Source organism: Podarcis vaucheri (assembly GCF_965113315.1).
Source record: "Podarcis vaucheri genome assembly, chromosome: 3".
NCBI classification, from domain to species: Eukaryota; Metazoa; Chordata; class Lepidosauria; order Squamata; family Lacertidae; genus Podarcis; species Podarcis vaucheri.
In genome coordinates this window covers 44761770-44783386 of record NC_138761.1, presented here as the reverse complement: position 1 = coordinate 44783386, position 21617 = coordinate 44761770, and the positions used below count along the sequence as shown (strand labels likewise).

The 21617-nt window shown below is 41.5% G+C and overlaps 1 protein-coding gene across 9 annotated transcripts in view; it reads right to left on the bottom strand.

Annotated features, from left to right (window-relative positions):
- Positions 1–21617, bottom strand: part of SMYD3 (SET and MYND domain containing 3) — a 375419-nt gene that overhangs the window by 30073 nt on the left and 323729 nt on the right. For 8 of the 9 annotated variants that reach the window (XR_014217444.1, XR_014217445.1, XR_014217446.1 and 5 more), the window contains 2 exons: positions 21031–21121; positions 19493–19667 (listed from right to left, as the gene is read on the bottom strand). Coding sequence is in view for 4 of the 9 variants with exons in the window: in XM_082215086.1 (XP_082071212.1) it covers positions 19493–19667; positions 21031–21121 (266 nt within the window). In the remaining 5 variants the exon portion in view is untranslated. The remainder of the gene's footprint in view (positions 1–19492; positions 19668–21030; positions 21122–21617) is intronic. The other variant, XM_082215087.1, reaches the window with a different exon arrangement.

Genomic DNA, 21617 nt, shown 5'->3' with positions numbered 1-21617 from the left:
TGCTGGCTCAAGCACTCACAGGAAGGATCTTGCAGCAACTGTCAAAAAGGTGGCAGAGGCACAATGTGTGGCTCACATGTTGCTTCACCGCAGCCTCAAGATACACTAACAAGAGTGCTGAGGCACTTTAATGGTCAACAGATTTATTGTAGCATATGCAGCTGTGGGCTAAAAACATCTGGCCAAGGGGGCTCCAGTCAAAAATGTACTTTACAGCCAATCTGTAACTCACTATATTGACTACCCCACTGGAATCTGTCTGAAAACATTCCTGGCCCAAGAAACTCTTTGAGTCGTTTGCACACTCAGGCCAACCTTGGTTTTCAATGGATTCATTTAGCTTCCAACTTTCTGCCTGCAGTGTGAAGATTGACATCATGCGTATACACCAGAGCTATCTGTTTGCTTTTCACATTTGTCGCTAGCCATTCCTCCAAGGAGTTCAGGACAGACAATACGGGGCTCTCTCCTTCAAACCTCACAGAAACCTTGTGGGTTCAGTTCAGCTGAGATGCAGGAACTTGCCCAAGACCACCCTGTAAGCTTCATAATCAAGGGGGGGGGTGGATTTGCTGTGTGGTCCTCAACACTGAAACCCTAGACTCTTCCTGCTGAGCTGTACTGGCTCTGTTGTGTTTCTGCATGGCATGCGAAAACTTTGCAATAATTCAAAAGGCGACAAAACATAGCACAGTTACAGTTATTTACGGGGAAACCCATGTTTCAGCTGAGCATGTGTATATTGGCTAACAAATATTTTGGTCCGTTAATGGATAGGTGGCAAACAACTTCCAATCAAGATGTCTGTAACTGTAAGGCCCAACTGTTTATGAGATCGACTGCTGATATTAGTATTACCGTGCTATATAATGATCTCTTTTATTTTCAACACTACCTTTAAATAACCTTTACAAAAAAGCAGCATTGATATTAATTTATGCACCCTCAATGAACTGTATGGCACAGGGCTCTTTTGGCACTTCCATATTCTCATTCCAGAGCTGTTATAGACTCATTTAGGTGGCTCCAGTTTTGAGGATGTGCCAGTCCTTCAAGGTACATATGCTCTGATTCTCTACCAGTCCAAGGAGTTGAAATGGATCATTGCGGGGAAAACACAGATTGTTGAGACCTCACGGTGTGCTTCCATAGGTGAGAATGGAGGTGTACTATAGGAGGAAAGATACTGTCTTTTACCTGGGAAACTTCCTGTGTTCTTTGTTGTCTGCTGCTATACAAACTGGGATCGCATGTAACTGGTTAGTTTTAACCATGCCAGCCTCCCAAATTTCTTGGCATTCCAGCTTTTGCCACTTGTGAGCTGCTGATATCTACCCCCCTCCCTCCCTCCCTCCCTCTGCCTCTCCTATTATCTCTACTGAGAGTATATTTTGCTCTCACTCCCCCATATAAAGCTCCCTTTTCCTTTATATCCTCGCCCTCCCTATTTTTCTTGTTGCTTCCAGCTCATCCTTTGCCTCCTTTACTGCATCCCCCCTGCTGTTCCACTGAGCATGTGTAGCTTGACAGAGTGAGGCTGAAAAAATGTTCAGTTTCTGATCAGAGATTTTTCTCCAATTTAATCTTGAACCTCACACACAAACAGCACAGGGCAGCAAAGCAGAAAAACGGTATGCTCAGGCATACCATACCGATCCCCTTCAGCCACTGCTGTAGGGATGCTTGTCACTAGAATGGCTGCAAGAGTTAAAAGATTTGAATGAAAACCAGGACAGCAGATGATGCATGCCTCAGTGCTGGAAGGTTCCTGGAAATCAGCCATCTGATTGATATCAGCAATCTAACCACGATGCCTTGGCTCACAATCCTAACCCTGATATTAGCAGCCACTTTTTATGCATATCCTTGCATTGTGGAATGCACGAGAGAGAAAGCATTTTTTTTTAAAAAAAAAATGTACTATCTGATTTATTCATCTAAACAGATTTTACTGCTTGCTCCTTAAGCAGTTTTAAAGAAGGGTAATAGAGACTATGAAGCATACAGGTATGATTGAAACAGCTGGTGGATGCAAAAAAAGTGCTTTTAATAAAAAGGTTTAATCAGTTGCCATTCCAACACATAGATGGCTTGTTCAAAATTGCAAAGGTTTTATGGCATTCAGCACATGCAACTCCTACTTCATGCATTATATAAGGAATCCAAGATTAAGCTTCTTATCTGCTAAATATGTAAAATTACAAGGATACCTAGAACAATTAAAAAGAAGAAATATAACAATTGGAATGGTGGGCAGGCAGCAAAGCTTATATTTTGCTTTCCTATCACATGACAAAAGGAGTAAAAATGAGTTACTGGTCTATTTCTTTAGCATATACTTGCACTGTCAATTTTAACATCTTGAGTGAACCAACTTTTAGCATTATTAATACCAGTAGCTAATTGTAGCTGGTTTCTCTCAAAGAAGAAGACAGGTTATCCGAGCTTCAGTCTAGATTTTTTCAAGCCAGACTATGAAGCTTTGGTAATTGCAACAATTCAGTACTGAGACAACTTGCTCCTTCCTGCTCTAAGCAACAAAACTGCTGCCCATGGTCCTGAAACCCTTCTTCTTGTACTCTGCCCCAGAACCCAATCCTTTCCAGGTTCTGCTTCAGCACAAACCTGGCTTGGGCAATCCTATTCCTTCTCCCATCCTTTGGTTTTGTCTGTTGTCTCTTTGTGTCAACAGTTATAAGTATGATTCAAATAGTGACATCACATCCTTTGCATTACATAGTTTTAGGGGATGATGACGACAGAAATGTGTGTGTGTGTGTGTGTGTGTGTGTGTGTGTGTCATGTTTTCAATGGTACACAAAGATATCCCATGTCTAATTCCAGCCTTGAGTTGTTTAGGCATCAAGAAAAGCCACCTAGTGCCTGAAATCTGCTAAAGAAAGTCCCCTTGATGATCCTTCTAACAGTCACTGCTTCTTTGAAATAATAGAGCATTACTCAGCTGTTTGTGCCTTTTGTAGCCCTAGAACAGAGGTAGGAAATCTCCAGCTCGCAGGCCAGTGGTAGTTCTACTTTGGTCTGTGGAGCCATTTTTGTTAAACTACATCCACCTGTCAATCAGGTGACATCACACTGATAGGCGGGTTCAATGGGTGCAGCTGATCCTTACAAAAAAGCAGGATTGAACCTCCTGCCCCTGCAGTTGATAAGTGGGGAGTTCAGACCTGGTTAGTCTCTATTTCCCACCACAACTATTGGTCAACCTTGACAGGGGGATGAGACTGCCAATCACCTGATATCATTATGACTTCAGATGACTGATAGATGAATGACCACACTCACCTGTCACAGATGGCCCATGGGGGTGGGGAATAAAGATCTAGCCTATTGGGCCAAAAGTATTCCTTACCCCTACACAAGAGATTGAATAGCTGCAGCATTTGGTGCAGGTCTTCAACTGAATAGTACAATGTTTGTTCACCCCCTAAAAAACCTGTCCAGTCACCCTGCTGGAAATGCTAAACCCACAGTTGTATGTTCTTAAACAGTACGGACATACAAAAAGCCACTTTGTTTTCAGATACCATTAATCAGTGCATTTAATGAAAGCTGTAGCAATAAACATCTCTGTCTTAGCAGCCCAGCTCTCAGGGAGCTGCAGCTTCTAATGGCATTGAAAAACAGTCATAATCTACACCATGAAAAATTTAATTGTTCTTTAATTACCAGTTAGCTGAATAGCATGAGATATGCATGCCTTCAGTTTTTAATAGCTTCTGCCTTTTCCAGCAAATTGTGGAAAGTAATAATGGATGCCTTGAGTATGTTTTACCTTCTGCTTGTACTCAAATTAAAAAGGGTGGAGGGGTAGAAGTCTAGAAAATCCAAAATCTTATGAAAAAGGTTGCAAGTTCAGAGACACATTAACAATCGCAATGCTGAATTCTCAAGTTCAGTCACAGTGCTCAGGTAAGAAGCAAACACATCCTGCAAGGTTAGTGCATAAAGAAATATGCTGCAAGGTTAGTGGATTTCCTGCTTAAGTGACTCAGGCTTGTTCTCTAGTTTGTTTCTCTGGGATATAATCATTGCGGTGTCATTCTGTGCTAGTTTCCCAGCTGTTCCTTTTTGGAAAACTAAATGAATAGTAGCTGTAGCCATACATGGATAGTTTGAAACATTACTCTTTGTTGGAATAATTTTTGCAAACAAATGCACCATTAGAATAACAAGATATTAGATTGGAACAATTGTGCAGATATGTTTTCTCTATCTCACTAAGGAAGCAGGATGCTAACAACCCTACAATGCTCTGTATTTCGCATAGTACAATTATGTCAGTCATTGGCACTTAAACAAGCTCTTCAGTGATTTTCAGTGTCAGAAACAAAAGATATTCTAATGCCATGGACTAGCTGGATGCAGAGAAATGGTGGGAGGAACCAACTGAGGACCCACCAAGGGAAGAAGGCTCCCAGGTGGGATGATGATGAGTTGTCAGAGGGATAAGACTGGGAAGAGGAGGTGTCAGAAGCTGAAGGGGTAACAGGGCTTAGTGAGCTGGAAGAGTCCGTGGAAGAGAGAAATAAAGAATCAGAAGTTGAAAGTGGCGAGTGGGAGGAAGGTCAAGAGGCAGAGATGAGTCATGCAAGAGTCAGGGATGTCTCCCCCTCCTGCTGTGACCAGCTCCCCTACCCCTCTGTCTCCCAGAACCAGAAGAGGGCTGAAATGAGTGGAGCAGTAACAGGCTGCATGCAGGTACAGTGTCCAATTGCTTGAAAAAAGCCCTGGAGAGGAGGGGACGGCTGTGGGGAGGTGGGGACTTTCAGTCTCAGCACCTGATTTCATGGAGGAAGACCACTGGGAATGAGCTGCTGTGCTCATTAGGCCTGGCACTTCACCAGGTCTGTGGAGATCATATTTTTGCTAATAAAGTTAACTCCAACCCTGAACAGTCTGATTATTGACCAGCATTCTCGGTGACATCTAAGCATCTCATAGTGACGGGCTCTAAAAGGAGGAGCATACTGCTTGAATTGATCCTTAATTTCATTTCCGATTCTTGCAGACACTCCTAATAAAAGGGATGAGTCCTTTTTGTTCTGCTATGCACAAAAATGAATCCAAAGGGTTAAGGTATGCATGGCATACCAGATAATGCAAACAAGTACAGTGGTACCTCGGGTTACATACGCTTCAGGTTACATACGCTTCAGGTTACAGACTCCGCTAACCCAGAAATAGTACCTCAGGTTAAGAACTTTGCTTCAGGATGAGAACAGAAATCATGCTCCGGCAGCGCAGCAGCAGGCCCCATTAGCTAAAGTGGTGCTTCAGGTTAAGAACAGTTTCAGGTTAAGAACAGACCTCCAGAATGAATTAAGTACTTAACCCGAGGTACCACTGTATGTCTATGCAAAATGGTTCTTGTGCTGGTAGAAAAAATGAATAATACTATTGGTCACTACAAAATGTGAGAAAGTAGAGTATTTAAAGGCAATATATGGAGGAGGGCTGGTGGTCTTCTCAGTGAGTTATGCCGTGTGCTGAATATGGGAAATCATAACGCCCCAGGGCATAAAGCCCAGGCATGGTATTACTTGCCTTCAGTTTCATGAGGGATGGCTCTCTGTTACCAAGCATTATGGGCCATTAAGGAAACAGCAGAGCTGAAGCGAGCATTGCATTTTAAGCCCTATGGCTATATATATATATATATATATATATATATATATATATATATATTTGCTTTCGTAGATTTTCACGGGTACAGGAATGCAGGTTTTGGTGTCTTCGGGTGTCTTCCCGTGTAAGAGTCGGGGTGTCTGTGCGACGTTTCGACGAGGTCTCACTCGTCATCTTCAGGCTGGTGCTTTCGGCTTCTTGTTACTGGAACAGAGCTCTGTTCCAGTAACAAGAAGCCGAAAGCACCAGCCTGAAGATGACGAGTGAGACCTCGTCGAAACGTCGCACAGACACCCCGACTCTTACACGGGAAGACACCCGAAGACACCAAAACCTGCATATATATATATATATATATATATATATATATATATATATATGGTTTTGGTGTCTTCGGGTGTCTTCCCGTGTAAGAGTCGGGGTGAAAATCTACGAAAGCAAATATATATATATATATATATATGGTGCTACTGTTCGCAAAAGTCCCCATGTGGTACAAATTTGTGGCCAATGTTTGCATATGCTGGAATGGTTATGGATGATACTTTTGGGAATGCCGTGGCTTACAAAAGGCAAAATTAAATGTAAAGAAGAGAAACTGGTCTCCTGGGAGCATATTGCTAGCTGCTTAGATTCAAGCAAGGGGGAAACACGGCCTTGTTTGGCAGAGTATGTTAAATAACACGTTTAAAACCATTTTGGGAAAGGATCTGCTCAAAAGAAGACAAGGGGAAAGAGGGAAATACCTGCCAAAAGGTCACCTAGACAAACGCAGGAGTGCCCATGGAACCATGTGCAGCCACATGCTTGGGACAATGTCTACACATTATGAGAAAACTCATCAACCAAAGAGACTGTCTGCCAGACCTGTTCACAGGTGATGGCTTAAGAGGAGGCAGGTTTCCTGGAATGATACAGGGAAGGTGCTAGCCAAACACACTTGTGCCACCACTGAAGCGCTCATTATGGTGTGCCTTGGCCTAATTTACTGCCTTGTATATGTATCAGAAACAGACAAAAATATGACTTCCAAGGACTGCCATTTGTCAGAGGATTTTAAGTTCTGAAAGCCTCCTAGAGTCCACAGAATGCCTTTGAAGAGGAGAAAAATACTATGTATGGGCAGTCATCAAAGATGCTTAATTATTCATGCATTCTCATTTCACACAACCACATGTTTTCTGCACTTTTGCCAGTCTTTGCAGATAAGGAAAGATATTTACAAATTCTATTTTTTCCTTTATGCCTAGAACATGTTCCTGATAGGATGCTTCACAATCATGATCGGAGCAGTAAATGTATAATAGTTGACTTGGAGGAAAAGGCCCCATTGTTAACACTGACTCAACAATTTAAGTGTCAAAGTAATACTACAGATCAGTGATAGGGTACATTGCTGAGCTTATGCTGGAGGATGATATGACAAACCTGTCTACTGAGGTTCTCCTGCTTTTACAGAATTTCATTTCATTGGCGTTTTTTGTTTTAATTTGTGTAATTTCACTTCATTGCATTAGCACAATGAAAAACAAACACGTTAAAAAGGGGTGCATAATTCAGCAAGCTAAATTTCCAGAGACAGGTTTTCCACATTAACAGCCATAAAGAGGAGTCAAGGCCTAAGTTTCACAATAATCATTTTGGAGGGATATATTCAGGAGATGATCATGCACACCTGGCCCAATCCACTCCTGCTGTCACTGAATCTCAAAATGAACAGTAAGACTCATCGGTTCCAAGTTTGCATTTATATACCACCTTGTCCTCTAATGAGCTCAAGGCGGTCACCAGTCAAAAGTGAACTGGGATTGGGGACAGGAGAAGAATGCCAAGACAATAATAATGTTTATGAAAGACTGAGGCCTGCGTTGTCCTACTTCTGCTGGAAAACTCAACTCTTTGGCTTCTTCTACTTCCATAATTGAGATAGTAGAAATTATTATTCTTATTTTTAATACAGGCACATTAGCAGCGATTAAAAATTGTGTGTGTGTGCTTTTGTAAGAGAGCCCATGATTCTTAAAAAAAAAAAAAAAGATAAGGAAAATGAAGGAGCACTGAGATAGGAAAGTAAAAAGGTGTGGTGACAGGGCTCAACCTCCCCAAATCTCACTGAATGTGTCAACACCCCACATCTTCAGAAAGACAGAAGAGCAGCACATCTGCATCTTATAAGAACGTGCTATGGTCAATGCTTCTAAAAAAAGGGGAATTTTGGATGTCCGAGAAAAGGTGAAACAAACAATAAGAAAAGGCACACGGGCAAATGTTTGATGGTGAGATCATGAGACTGCCCTGCAAAAATGTGGAAGAACCCCAGGTCAGAAATAGTGTTTCATGAAAAGTCTATGCTTCATACAGGTTTTCTATATCCAGGAAATAATAACATACCCTAAAAAGGGGAAACACGTGTTTAAATGTATATTTAATGCTTTTCTAAAACTGCAACAACTTTGGCTTTTTTGGATGGGGGGGGGAGAGATCCACAATCATAAGTCCCATGTTTATTATGTCAAGATGCAGCTAATGAAAGAGATGTATGCTAAGCACTTTCATGAATCAGTCTGCCTTACAGCTCCCATCTGCTCTTAATTGCTTCCCAGCAAACATACACTGTGTCACCCTTTTGCATATTTCCATTGCCCTATCCTAAACACACTTAGGCCGCTGACAGATTAATGCTTAGTTCACTTGAGGTATACATTCTTTGGTTCTTACACATGTTCTTATAAGGAAATGGAACTCGGTAAGCACTTAATCACAAGTCCGGGTAATGTTATTGTACTGAAAACAATGCCTCAGCTTTGCTTCAGTATCAGACTAAGGTATCTCTGTATAAGCCATAGCTGTCACCAGGGCCGCCATGATCCCAGGAAGCTAAGTAGCTTTTGTAAATCTTGCTTAAACACGGCCCACTGATATTTTGCCAAAGGATGACTAATGGGTCTAAAAATACAATGATAGGAGAAACATGGAGGTCACCAAATACATTGTTTGCGTCCTAATTAATTTTGATCCGAAGAATCTGTTTTAAAAGTGTGACACTCAACTGTGCAGTGGATAGAAATACTGAGAGATTTAGAGTCTTTTCCCTCTTTTTTTACAATGCATGTACTGTGGGCTCATATATTCTACACTAACTGCAGCTTCTGAGCAGTCTTCATTAGCAGACAAATGCAGAGTGTATTATAGATGCCCTGAGGCTACCAATGATGGCAGCAGACCCCTGTCCAGCAGAAAGGAGGGCAGCTGGTAGGAACATGGAAAGCTGCCTAATACCAAATCAGGCCATTGGTCTGCCAAGTGTCTCCCTAGCTGGAGATGCTGGGGATTGTGCCTGGGACCTTCTCCTGCAAAGCAAATGTTCTCCCACTGGACTGGTGTATTAAGATGTACCAGACAGAAACCAACTTGCTCCCCCTGGTTATCACTGGATTGAGGATCTCTCTCCTACTCGGTTTATCACATATCACTTAAGAATTTCTAACTCCAATGAGTAGTCACACATTGGTCAGTAAATAAAAGGAAATGAACAAGCATGCCAAGCAGCACGATAACCCTGAATTTCCTATAGGTTGTACCCTTTTCTGCAGTGTGTCATGGAGTTTTTAGAAACACCATCCAATTTAAGCCAATATTAAAAGCACACTGGGGCAGATGTTTGCCCTAAGCTCTGTCTGCTGGTATATGAAAGTGAGGGTGGGGACAAAGAGAAAGAGAGAGCCTATTGGCTTGTGCAATAAGCTCACAGTTTTAAAAACTGCTATTCCCCACTTGATATTTGTCCAAAGTGAGAGTGCTAGCTAGAAGGCAGGCATGGCAGAGAGACAATTTGCAGACTAGTTGTGTCCAGAGTCCAGACAGAAAGCAAGAGATAAGTAGGTATGTAGGCAGCATATTATCTTCCTAAGGGGTATCACATGCTTTCCATTCTAAAATGCCAAATTGGTAGTACTGGCGTAGGCTTTTAAAACTATTTTGAACAAAGCAGAGGCTTCTAGATAAATATAGTGGGCAACTATAAAACGAGTTCCCTGTGATAACCTATCTCTGTTTCTTGACATGAGCCAGCAACTCATACATTGAATATACCTATGTTAGTCAGCCATGCCCCTGACTCTGTGACCTTTCATGAAATCTCCTGGGAAATGGCATGAAAGTTGGAAGGTTTCAGGGTTTAGATAACAGGCAGCAGCACAGCACAGTAGTATTTCACAGTCATAGTGTGACCAAACATGAAAAATAAGTCTTTGAAAACAAACAAACTTTTCCCCCCCTTGGAACTGATAGATTTGAAATTAAACATATTTCAGAATAATTTAAAATGCTGTGTAATGCATTATTTTTGTTGTATTCATTTTTATTATTACTTTAGATGGTCTCTAAATCATTGATTATACACATGTTTTGATACAGAATAATCCTATTGAAAATCTTAGAATCACAAAGTTGGAAGGTGCCTAAAAGGTAATCTAACCCAACCACCCGGTGAAGCCCAAAATTCACAACTTTGGTATCCCTTTTCGTAACTTCTTTATTTTTCAGTTTCAAAAAAATACATGTAACAAACAATCCCCATATACACTACAATTTCCCAAAGCAGCCTATTCCACTGTTAAGCACATCAGGCCATTCTTCCCCATGTTTAATCTACAATCCTATTCTTATTTTTATTCGTAAGTTCTCAAGCAACCTTCCATGTTCAGATTAATGGATTTCCGCGGTTGGGCGCACATCCTTTAGATATAATATTATTCCTCCTCCCTCCAATCCAGATTTCAGTAATGCCTATCAAATCATATCTGCCTTGCTGTATTAAGATTTCAAGTTTGTCCTGCTAATTTTCTATACTCTTGTGTACTGAGATAGAAAGTTTGGAAACCATGCTTCTTTCCTGGTTTTTCTCGCATCTTAGCAATGTTTCTGTACAACCTTAGAATTGATTGCACAACTCCAAAGACACTGAATGGTTCTTGATTATCTCACTTCTGTATGTGACATTCTTCTATATGTCTGGTTTTCTCCTCACCCAGGAATTGTGATTTCCTGTTTGCTCCAGAAGCTATTCATCTTCCCCGATAAGCCAAAGCTTGGTAGATGTTCCTTAAACCCTTGCAAGAATACCAGATTGCGCTTGCTGCAGGGTGTAGTTTCATACATCCTCAGGAAGGAAAACATACATAGTACTAACCTTTTCGACATATAAATGTTCTTTAGAAATGTGTAAGTTGAACAAAATCAAGTGCTTTGCTATGGGCTCTCGTTTCTATCCATTTACAGCAGACGTCTGAAATGCCAGCCAACTTTAAAGTACACTAAGCACATGTTGTGTATCACTTTCAGGGACACCTTTAAGTTACTACTGAAAGGTATTCATGACACGACTGGTGGCAATATTGAGTTTTCATTTATTATTCTTTAATTTTCCCCCAATCTAAGGCAGCCAGCTGCCAAGTCCTTCAAAATGTGTACAACACAGCTGGGGAAAGCTGATACTGCTCTTTAGCAAGTGTTTTCAGTCGTGGCAGTGTTTAGGGTAGAACCTTTATATATAAATTATTATTTAGCATTTTGTAATGAGAGAGCACACTCCTTTCTTTAAGTAATTGAAAGTCTAAATCTAGACTGCAATTGAAGAGGAATCAACCACAAAAGAAACAAAGATGTGTGGGCTTTCAAAAGCTATGAATGGATGCAGTTGTGTGCTTAGGTAGCTTAGAGTCTATTAACCATTTTTTACATAGTGAGATATAGCTTACTAGACAAACAACGGATGCTGAATCTGATATGAAACAATCCCAATTATATGGTCATGAATCACAACCTTCTTAAAGTACACTGGGAGTTGGGGAATGGCCCCTGGCCTGAAACCTGCTGCCAGCTTCCTATATACCTATTTCTTTATTAGATTTCTCACCCACCCTTCACAGGTCCCAGGACAGCTTACAAGAGTATGATATATAATTATAATTACAGATGAAAGAAGTTACAGCTGTAAAACAAATAAAACTGTTCCCAATGGAGCACAACAGTATAAATTCAGCAGAAGAGATGGGTCCCAGAAAACAAAGTACCTTAACTGTCAAAGGTGAGGGTAAAGAGGTGTGCATTCAACATTTGGTGAAAGCTGTTCAGTGAACATGCTGGATGCACCTCTCTGTGAAGGAAACTGCCAGCTTTAGGGACTTGCCACAGAGAAAACCCCCTCCTGGTCCACTATTCCCTGCACTTCCGAAGGTGATAGAACTACCAAGAGAACTACCCTGTGCAGAACTAAATGCCTGAGAAGCTATGTAGGGATGGAGATGCTCCTTCAGATATATGAGGCCGAAGTTGTTTAGAGCAGGGGTAGGCAACCTAAGGCCCAAGCGGCCATGAGGGTCGTTTAACCGGCCCATGAGCTGCCCCTGAACCGAGCCGCCTACTTGGCGAGTCCCCGCGCGCTGCGCTAAACCGGCGCAGCACGGCGCAGGGACTCACTTCTGCGGTGCCGGAAATCGCGTCTGTGCATACTCAGACGCCGAAAATCACAGCCACATGTGCTCATGCGGACGTGCAGTCTGGCCCACAGAGGGATCTCTGCTGAAGGTAACTGGCTCAGGCAAGGTAAACCTTGCCAACCCCTGGTTTAGCGCTTTGAACACTAATACTTGGGCTTGGAAACAAACTGGCAACCACTGCAGCTGTTTTCAAACAGGGGTTATGTAAGCTCCACATGGAACCTTGGCCAGTAATCTGGCCACTGCATTTTGGACCAGTTGTGGTTTCAGAATCATCTTCAAAGGCAGCGGCAGCACCACCACCACATTATAATGCAACATAAATCTATGATAACTATAGCAAATAAATTTAAAGACTGACGCAAAACACAATTTAAACCCCAATTGAAAATTTAGAGGTCCAAACTGCAGTAAGACCTTCTTGATTATTTCATTATTTGTTTGATATTTTCCGAGAGGTATTTCTATGGAACCTTTTGCCAAGAGGAAGGAATCAGATTACGTCTATTCACTTAAAACACACACATGTGCCCATAATGGTGATGGTGGTGGTGATGATAAACTAGACTGACATTGCAGGAGTTATTCCTAAATTGCATGTGAGGTTCAGGTTGTGGCTTCATTCCAAAATGGTAGACGGGACAAAGGGGAGGAAAAGACCATCAAAACATAGATTGCAAGCCAATTTTCATTCACAAATGAACATATGAAGTTGCCATCTAGCCAGATATTATCCATTCTGACTGGCAGCAAATCTGCCTGACAGAGGTTTTCCCCAGCCCTGTGAACCAAAATCCTTATAAACAGAGATACCAGGGATTGAAATTGGGATTTTAAGCATGCTAAGCATGTGCCCTTCCACTGAGCTGAGGAACTGGCAGGATCTATCCCCAGCCTCAAAGAGATCAGCACCTTCAGGGACAGCAAGACATAAATTTTGCATTCACCTGGGTTCTGAATCTGTTTTGGCAGAATCAAAGTGCGTTCTCTCAGAAGCAGCATTTTTTACTTTTATTTTTCACTGCAATAAATTGTGAGCTCCTACAGCTTTCTTCCTCTTTCTCTCACCGCTGACGGCCCAGCACTCAGTCTCACGTTTAATGATAGGTGGGTGCTCCCTGCAGACTATAAATAAGAAAGCCGTTCTGCAAACCCTCAAATAGGAGATATTTTCCTACCTCTTCTCTATCTCTTTCATGATTTGCTTGAAACGACTTCCTTTGCTTATTATTTCTTTGTCACTGCACGAACGTACAGGATAAAGATTGATGTTTGATGTGGATGTTTTCCACAAGGCCAATATGCTGAGTTTGTTTACTAAATGGCCCTCAAAAAGGTCCACAGTTCTAGTCACAATTACTCCTGGGTAAATATTAAGAATTTTTCTCTTACCTTTCAATAACACAAGAAATGACAAAGGCATACCTTCCGATATTTCTCCATTGAAAATAGGGACATCCTATTCCATAACAATAATTTTAATATTTTTACCCAGCTCATCTGATTGTGTTGCCCCAGCCACTCTGTGTGGCTTCCAATGTACATAAAAAACATAATAAAACATTAAACATTTACAAAACTTTCCTATATAGGGCTGCCTTCAGATGGCTCAGGGGGCAGAGAACTCCTTCAACATTTCTCCGATGAAAATAGGGACATCCTACCATACCCGCCAACATTTCTCTGATGGAAATGAAGACGTCCTGAGGAAAAGTAGGACATTCTGGGATCAAATAAGAAACCAGAATGGCTTCTGTAAATCTGGGGCTGTCCCTGGAAAATAGAGACACTTGGAGGATCTGCCAAGGGATTTCTCTCTCTCTCTTTTAGCAACAACAACAACAACAACGAAGTCTTGTTACTGCTTCAGGAGAAAGCTTGGCTGCTTTAAACAGCCTGACCACATTCCTGGAATAGGAATGACACTGCATCGTGATATAGTGCAAGGATGAGGAACCAGGGACCAATGTGGCCCTCCATTCTGCTCTGCCTTATCCTTGAGACTCTCTCCAGGCCACACCCCCTTCCCCAGGCCACACCCCCTTCCCCAGGCCACACCACTCACCAGCCCTGCTCCACACCCTTCTTACACTGTTACTGTTTTGCACTGAACTGTAGTAATACTGTTTGCTTGCCTGGATGGAGAGTGGAAAGAGGTATGTTTGTAGAAGCGTCTGACTTTCGCAAGGCAGCAATAAAGTCTACTATACAAACCTAAGAGTCACAGCAATGCTCCACTGCATCCTTATCACTGAAGCTCCCCCCCCCCGGCTGAAAACAGTTCACCATCCCTTCCATAATGTCATTCCCAAGGTAATTCTTGGGCAAATGGGTGCAGATGTCTCCCCCCACCAAAAGAATTCCCTTGGGAAGGTTATCTAATGCATTAGATAAGCATACCAACATTTCTAAAATATAAAAATCCCACTTAATCTGGATGTTCAACTGCAACCGCATAAATTGTTTAAAGTCAGTTCTAAAGAAAGAAGGGCACATTTTTAGTGAACTCTACAAACCTGCACAAGGAGATGTTCTTATCTCTATTTGTAGCTTTATCAGTAATTTCTGTTAATACCCCAATTTGAACATTCTAGCAAAAATCCACTTGTCCATTGGCTCACAATAACATCAAAACACTAGCAGCCTCTAGTGGTGATATACACTGCTTCTATTTTCTTCGTTGTAATGTTTGTTTGTTTGTTTGTTTGTTTGTTTGTTTGAAATGAGGGGAAAATCCTCACAAATCAGATAAAGTGTGCACAGCATTGACGGTACAGTGGTACCTCGGGTTACAAACACCTTGAGTTACAAACACATTGGGTTACAGACTCCGCTAACCCGGAAATAGTTGCTCCGGGTTGCGAACTTTGCCCCAGGATGAGAACAGAAATCGCGTGCCGGGGGCAGCGGGAGGCCCCATTAGCTAAAGCGGTACCTCAGGTTAAGAATGGTTTCAGATTTATTCAACAGAAAATAATATTCAGAGTCCACTGGACTTCTATACCAGAAGAAAATAACAAGTGCAGACAACTGCTGGAGATGTGGGAGTAAAAATGCGAACTTAATACATATGTTGATTAACTGCCCGATGATAAGAGTGCGAGGTGAGGATATAGTAGGAGTAATAAAAAGAAATTGTTATTTAGGGGAACTGAATTTAATTCTAAATTATATTCTGGAAACGTGGGAGATTTCAAGGGGTAAAAAAAAAAATGGATGTCCGTGCTATATTAGAAGCAAAAAAAACTTGTTTTGATGAATTGGAAGAGCCGCAAAAAGATTCCATTGAGCACATGGATTGATAATATGGACAGATTAGCTACATACGAACGAATTGCATGTCAACACAAAATAAGAATGGATAAATATGAAGAAATCTGGAATGAATATTTAAGCGTTAAGGCAGATAGTGGTAGGAAGTAGGGGGCGGAGAGAGAGGTGGAAAAATATTGTTTAAAAAGGTGTAGTCATAGATATATCAGTGTATTCAAACCTGAATTGCCAAATTGTATTATTATTGTTACTATGGTTTTTGTTGTCTTTTGTGGTTGATGTTTGTATAAAAAAAAAAATGATTAAATCAATTTTTTAAAAAGAAAAAAGAACGGTTTCAGATTAAGAATCGACCTCCAGAACAAATTACCAGAGGCACCACTGTATTTGGGTCAGGGGCAGGGACAGAGAAAGCTAAAAATAAATCCATGGAAGGGGGAGCCGACTACTCTCACACACAAAATGAAAAAAGAAGAAGAATGGTGTCTGAACATTTTGTCTCATATCTCAGGTTCTACAAAGGCAAGCTTCTTTTTTTTTTTAAGGAAGCTGGATAGCTGGGAATAATGGGTCATCTCAGGAAGAACTAATGGCATTGCCGGTCCCTCAAATTTATTCCATATTTATTTGTTGAACTAATGGGCCATGGATACACTCACTCACCACACTTGCAGACTGCACACATAGACTCATTGCACATTGTCAGGGAACTGCCATCAGTGCCGGAGGGAGAGAGCAAAAGCCAGAGGGATTCCAGAGAGCGTCCAGGGATCGGGAGAAGCAGCCCATCTTCTGGGGAAGAGAATCAGCGTAGCACCAGTGGAGAAGGGGGGCAGATGGGGGAAGCGGCGAGGTGGTCCCATGACTCCTTGCCGGGGACCAGCGGGGAGAGTAGAGGTCCTCCACTGCCTACGCCCTCCTTGCGCAGAAGGCTTTTGCGCAGAGAGAGTAGGAGGAGACTAGGCGTCAAAGAGCTTCTTTGCTGGAAGAAGTTTAAGAAACGCCCACTGACGGATGCTGCCAGCGATTGAGTCAGCCACGGGTGAGTGGCTGTCTGGACAGAAAAGATTCACTTAGGCAACCCAGACAGGTGTTTGCACCGGCTTACGCCCGAGCAACCCCTAGAACCATTACACACATGAACACTTACCACAAATATAGCACACACAGGCACACAGCCCTACAAAGTCAACATTCTTAAATGTGTCAGCATATAAGACGACTTCTTGAGAAACCAAGAGACACAAAGGTTCTTCTCACTTCATTCATTCAATTAAGGTGGCCAAGTGACAGACAAGTGAGGACCAGTGTAGAATCTTAGAATCAAGAATTGTAGAATTGGAAGGGATCCCAGGGGTCATTTAGTCCAACCCCCTGAAAAACTTCATTTCTTGTGTTCTTCTGGACTCTAATGTATTCTTTAAACCTGCTCTAAGCTCCTTTTAAAGTTGAATCCTGGTTGTTTTTAATCACTAAAAAGAACCTTTGTTTTGGAGGTCAAAAAATATTTAGCATCAGTTAATTAGTTCACTACAGTGTGAATCTATAGCATAAAAGAAGCCATTAAATATGTTTGCCGGATATCTAAACATGTCACTTCAATAAATACTCAGACTGGTTTTACATGATGGTCAAATGAAAACATGTGATCAAATACTGCACTTAGCACACAGCAGTGGATGTCAACCCTGCTGATCGCATAATGGAAACATACACAGCAAATACAGTCCTTGAAGTTAAAATGGTTTTAGAACAGTTCCTTTTAAAGGTGGACATACCACCTCCTATTTGTATGGATGGCTTGTTTTTCAGGTGATTCCCTGCAGATAAGAATATGAATATTTTTTTGCCCCAGAGTTGAGGAAAGGAAAATAGATAGCTGTAATGGAACTGCAGGAGCAGTCAAGCAGTAGATTGATTCAACTGGAGAAATTCAATGCACCCCAACAGATTTGCTCAGATTTGATATCCTGCTGCTTCAGGCACAACTCCTTGTAATGAGAAACTGAAGATTTTTTGTCAGGTGCGTCAAAGCTTGTAGTGATGGCTTGAAGGTAAAAAAAGAACTCGGGCTGAAAATGTCTCTTCTTGGGAAATGCTTTTGCACCTGGTGAGACTAAGAGCAACTGTCTTCAAGGTACATGAGAGGCCAGCAGCTTTAGCACACCAGCAACATTTCATCAAATACTTTTTAACAGAACATGTCGTTTCTGTGTGTTTGTGTGTCTCTCTGTCTGTGTGTATAAGGGTGGTGGTGGATGGAAGGTGAGGCGGCAGCGGCAGAATCAACTTGGCTGTAATAAGTAGCTCAGAAACTATGTCACACACCACTAAGCAAACAGGGAAAGAGATATTCGAATGATTGCTAAAATTATAATTGTTTTCTCCTGCAATCTTTTCCCTGGAAAAGACATGTAGCTTCGATGGTCTGAAGCACCACATTGACAGGTTAAAGGGTAAAAGAAGCATAGCTGAATAGAAGCAGTAAATAAAAAAAATGCAAATTAAAAAGGGAAGCCATTTTGGAAAGAAAGAAAGAAAGAAAGAAAGAAAGAAAGAAAGAAAGAAAGAAGGAAGGAAGGAAGGAAGGAAGGAAGGAAGGAAGGAAGGAAGGAAAGAGCAGTAGGCAAAATCCTCTTCTCTTACTGACAAGTCTCTTTCACTGAAATTACTATAAAGGCCAATATAATCTGATATTTTGCCATTGTGGCAATAACTAATTTCATGGCTAATTCACATGTTTTTATTTTGTTTGCACTTTTTTATGTTTTCTCCTTCATTCCAGGAGGAGAAACTTACAGAAGACTGGTCCTCATGAGAAAAGAGGGGAGAACCATTACGTCCCTTCTCAAAAATGGCCACAGGCGGCAAACCTAAAAGCAACCAAAGGAAACAGCTATGCTAGCATTTGTTTTAAAGTTCACTGTCTCAAAATTCAGTATTCAGGCGAAGGTGCCTTAGTAACCTTCTACCCTGTAATGCAATCAAAATGAAAATGGAGCTGCTCCAACCTTACAAGCACTTTAAATTATTGTTAACCTCTGCTGCAGCCCTGCTATTTGAATACTACTTATTCCTAGCAACATAGCAAAACTCCATTGAAGTGGCTGCTTTTCCTTGAGAAAATAAGGGGAAACGGCTATGATGCTTGTGGTGGTAATTGAAGATACCAAATCTAAGGCTGCCCACCATCATTATTATTTTTTAAAAAATGCATTTGGATGAACAAAAGAAAAGAAATGCGGAGGGAAAGAGTACAAAGCTGTATTTTCCCCTTTGATCATCCCGGTCACATTGCTATACTATACAGTTACTACCTGTTTCAAAGGAGAAAGCTTTTCTTTTGATCAAACCATATCAATCGAAACTAATTAGACACCAGGCTAAAACCAGAAAGTACCATAAGGAGTTAAGGAAGAACACGGTGCTCAAGCACTGCCAAAAATATTGTCTCTAAAAATGTACCTGGGAATATAGAGGTTTGTGAAAAGTACACGGGGATCCGAAGCAAAACACTCCAGAGTCCTCCAGGAACGTTTGTGTCATAAACACAATGATCAAACGCACCAGTACATCTCAAACAATCTGCAATTCTGTGTCACCCACGGCAGAAAAAGTAAACCTATTTTTTTCAAAATGGTTCATCTGAGGAACAATGGGTTGTAATGTTCCCCTTTTCTGAAGAACAGCTGACATGTTTGATCAGTGCACAAGTTTGAGTTGAGCTAACTACTCCTCACCCCTAATTAGGGTTGCCATATTTCAAAAAGTGAAAACCAGAACACCATGGAAAACCCCAAAGCTTTTGAGCTCCCCCCACATTCCCCCACCCAAAAAAAATCAGAGTTTCTCAATTGACTTGCCTAAGATCCAGAGCAAAGCACCACCTTTCGGAAATCCCCCCACCTTTGAAATCCTGTTAATGTCTGGACGTATGGCAGCCCTACCCCTAATGCTACCACATAGAATAATGAACAAATAGTAACATTGATGCAGCCACATTCTTGGTTCATACCCTCTTTCCTGGGCTGAAAGCGAATCTTGCAATAAATGACTGCATTTTTATCTTTTACCTGTAGGGCTCCAAAGTCCTGTGACCATAAAGCAAGGCTTCTTCCAACAGGCCAAGATTTATGCAGGCGTCCATGGCAAAGTCAAGTACTTTCAGCTGGTAAATGTTTGTGTCTGGGAGGCGAGTGGCATTTTTCTTCAGTAACGTCTGGCATGTCACAAGAGCCTGCTCCCATTCTGACGTTTATTTGGATTAAGGATTAATCAACATCGTGCCATTCAAACAAAAGCTCATGAAAATTTACTGTCCAAGTTGGTGTCCCCTACTACATTTTCTGCTAACCAGTTTGACTCCGCTGTATGTGACACACACACAAATTTGTCTGTCACAAATCTCCCTGTACTTAGTTTCAGGGGATAATCCCTGGTTGCAGTATTTTCTCCTTCTCTCATAATTCTAGAACCAGGAGTCATTCCATGAAGCAGAATGTTGGGAGATTCACCACAGACAAAGGAAGTTTGGTGTCTGTCATCTTGTGGCTTGTAGTGCAAACAGAAGCAAAACAGAAGGAAATGGTCCTTGCTACAACTGTCTACATGTTTTTTACTAGATACTGAAAGACAGACAGACGTAGAGCATTTGGTGGGGAACCTTCAGCCCATGGACCTAAACAGAGTAGCTTCCAACATTTCTCCAATGAAAATAGGGACCTCCCATTCTATAAAGATAATTTTACTATTTATACCCCAAACATCTTACTGGGTTGTCCCAGCACTCTAGGCAGCTCCGAACATATATGAAACCATAATAAAACTTTAAACATTAAAAAAAAACTTCCCTATACAGGATTGCCTTTGAATGGCTTGGAGGGTTGGAGAACTCTATACCCTCTGATATTTCTACAATGAAAATAGGGACATTCTAAGGAAAAGCAGGACATTCTCGGTTCAAATCAGAAACCAGGATGACTTCTCTAAATCAGGGACGTCCCTGGAAAATAGGGACACTTGGAGGGTCTGAAATAGGCCTGTCAGACCCAGGAAGTGGACCAGGCTGCCTGTTTACATCAACTTTCCCAGGCCTCACATCAAATACAGCATCATGTGCAGAAGCTGCAGCTGAAGGAATGAGAATTATTTAACTGCAGGCAAAATACTTGGGTTTTTTTTTTTATTATTATTTAGCACCATATTCTTAAAAGGTGTCAAATTTTAAAAGTGCCTAGTTTTGCCTGCGAAGTGCACTTGAGAATACTCCCTATTTTTCCTGGACCAAAACCATGCTGCAAATACAAAGGAATTTGTGGAGGTACAGAGGAGCAATCTTTCTTTGCAGCCCCAGCTTGAAATTTCAATGGCCTGATGTTATAAGAGTCGAAGTGATTGACAAGTGGGTGGCTCCACCCACCTGTTAAGAGTTGAATCTGACACCCCAGCCAAATCCAATTGCCCACTCTAACACAGGCACTGAGGGCAATCTTTAAGGAACGAAGCATTTCCATATTCTAGAAATAGCAAGGAAGAAGACAGCTTTTATATGTCCTTGCCTCAAAAGGAAACCCATCTGCTGTTGGCCAGTACTTTGGCATTGAAAGGATACCTTCTTGTGACTTTGGAGCTCCCATTTTATTTAGAGCTTCTTTGGCTTCTTTCCAGGCCTGCTCATCACCTGCCAACATGTCAGCATCCTGCTTTGGACAGAAACAAAAGCACGAGACAAAAGCATTTGATTAAAAGAAGAGAAGCAAACAATGCCATCTTGCACCATGAAAATCTGAACAACGAGAAGCAAAAGGAAAAAAAAAGTCCCACTCAGCATGAAGTTGGAAAGCAGAGGATTCAATTGTCTTATCCAAGATAATTTGAAGTCTGTATTCAGTTGAAGCCAATGGCAAAACTGTCATACAACTTCACACATCTGGAATGCACACATTAAACAAAGAGTTGGGGGCTTGCTGGAGCTGTGTTCATGCCACTCTTTGTGAATAATTTCTATAGATTTTCTAACAAATGAGCTTATGATGACAAAGGCCCATCTAGTCTAGCATTTTGGTCTCACAGTGGCCAAGAAGAAGAAGTAGAAAACCTTTAAGCAAGACCAAAACACAAGAGGATTCCGCCTCCTGTGGTTTCCAGCAACTGGTATTCAAGTATTACCACCTCCAACCATGTAGGTGGAGTATAGCC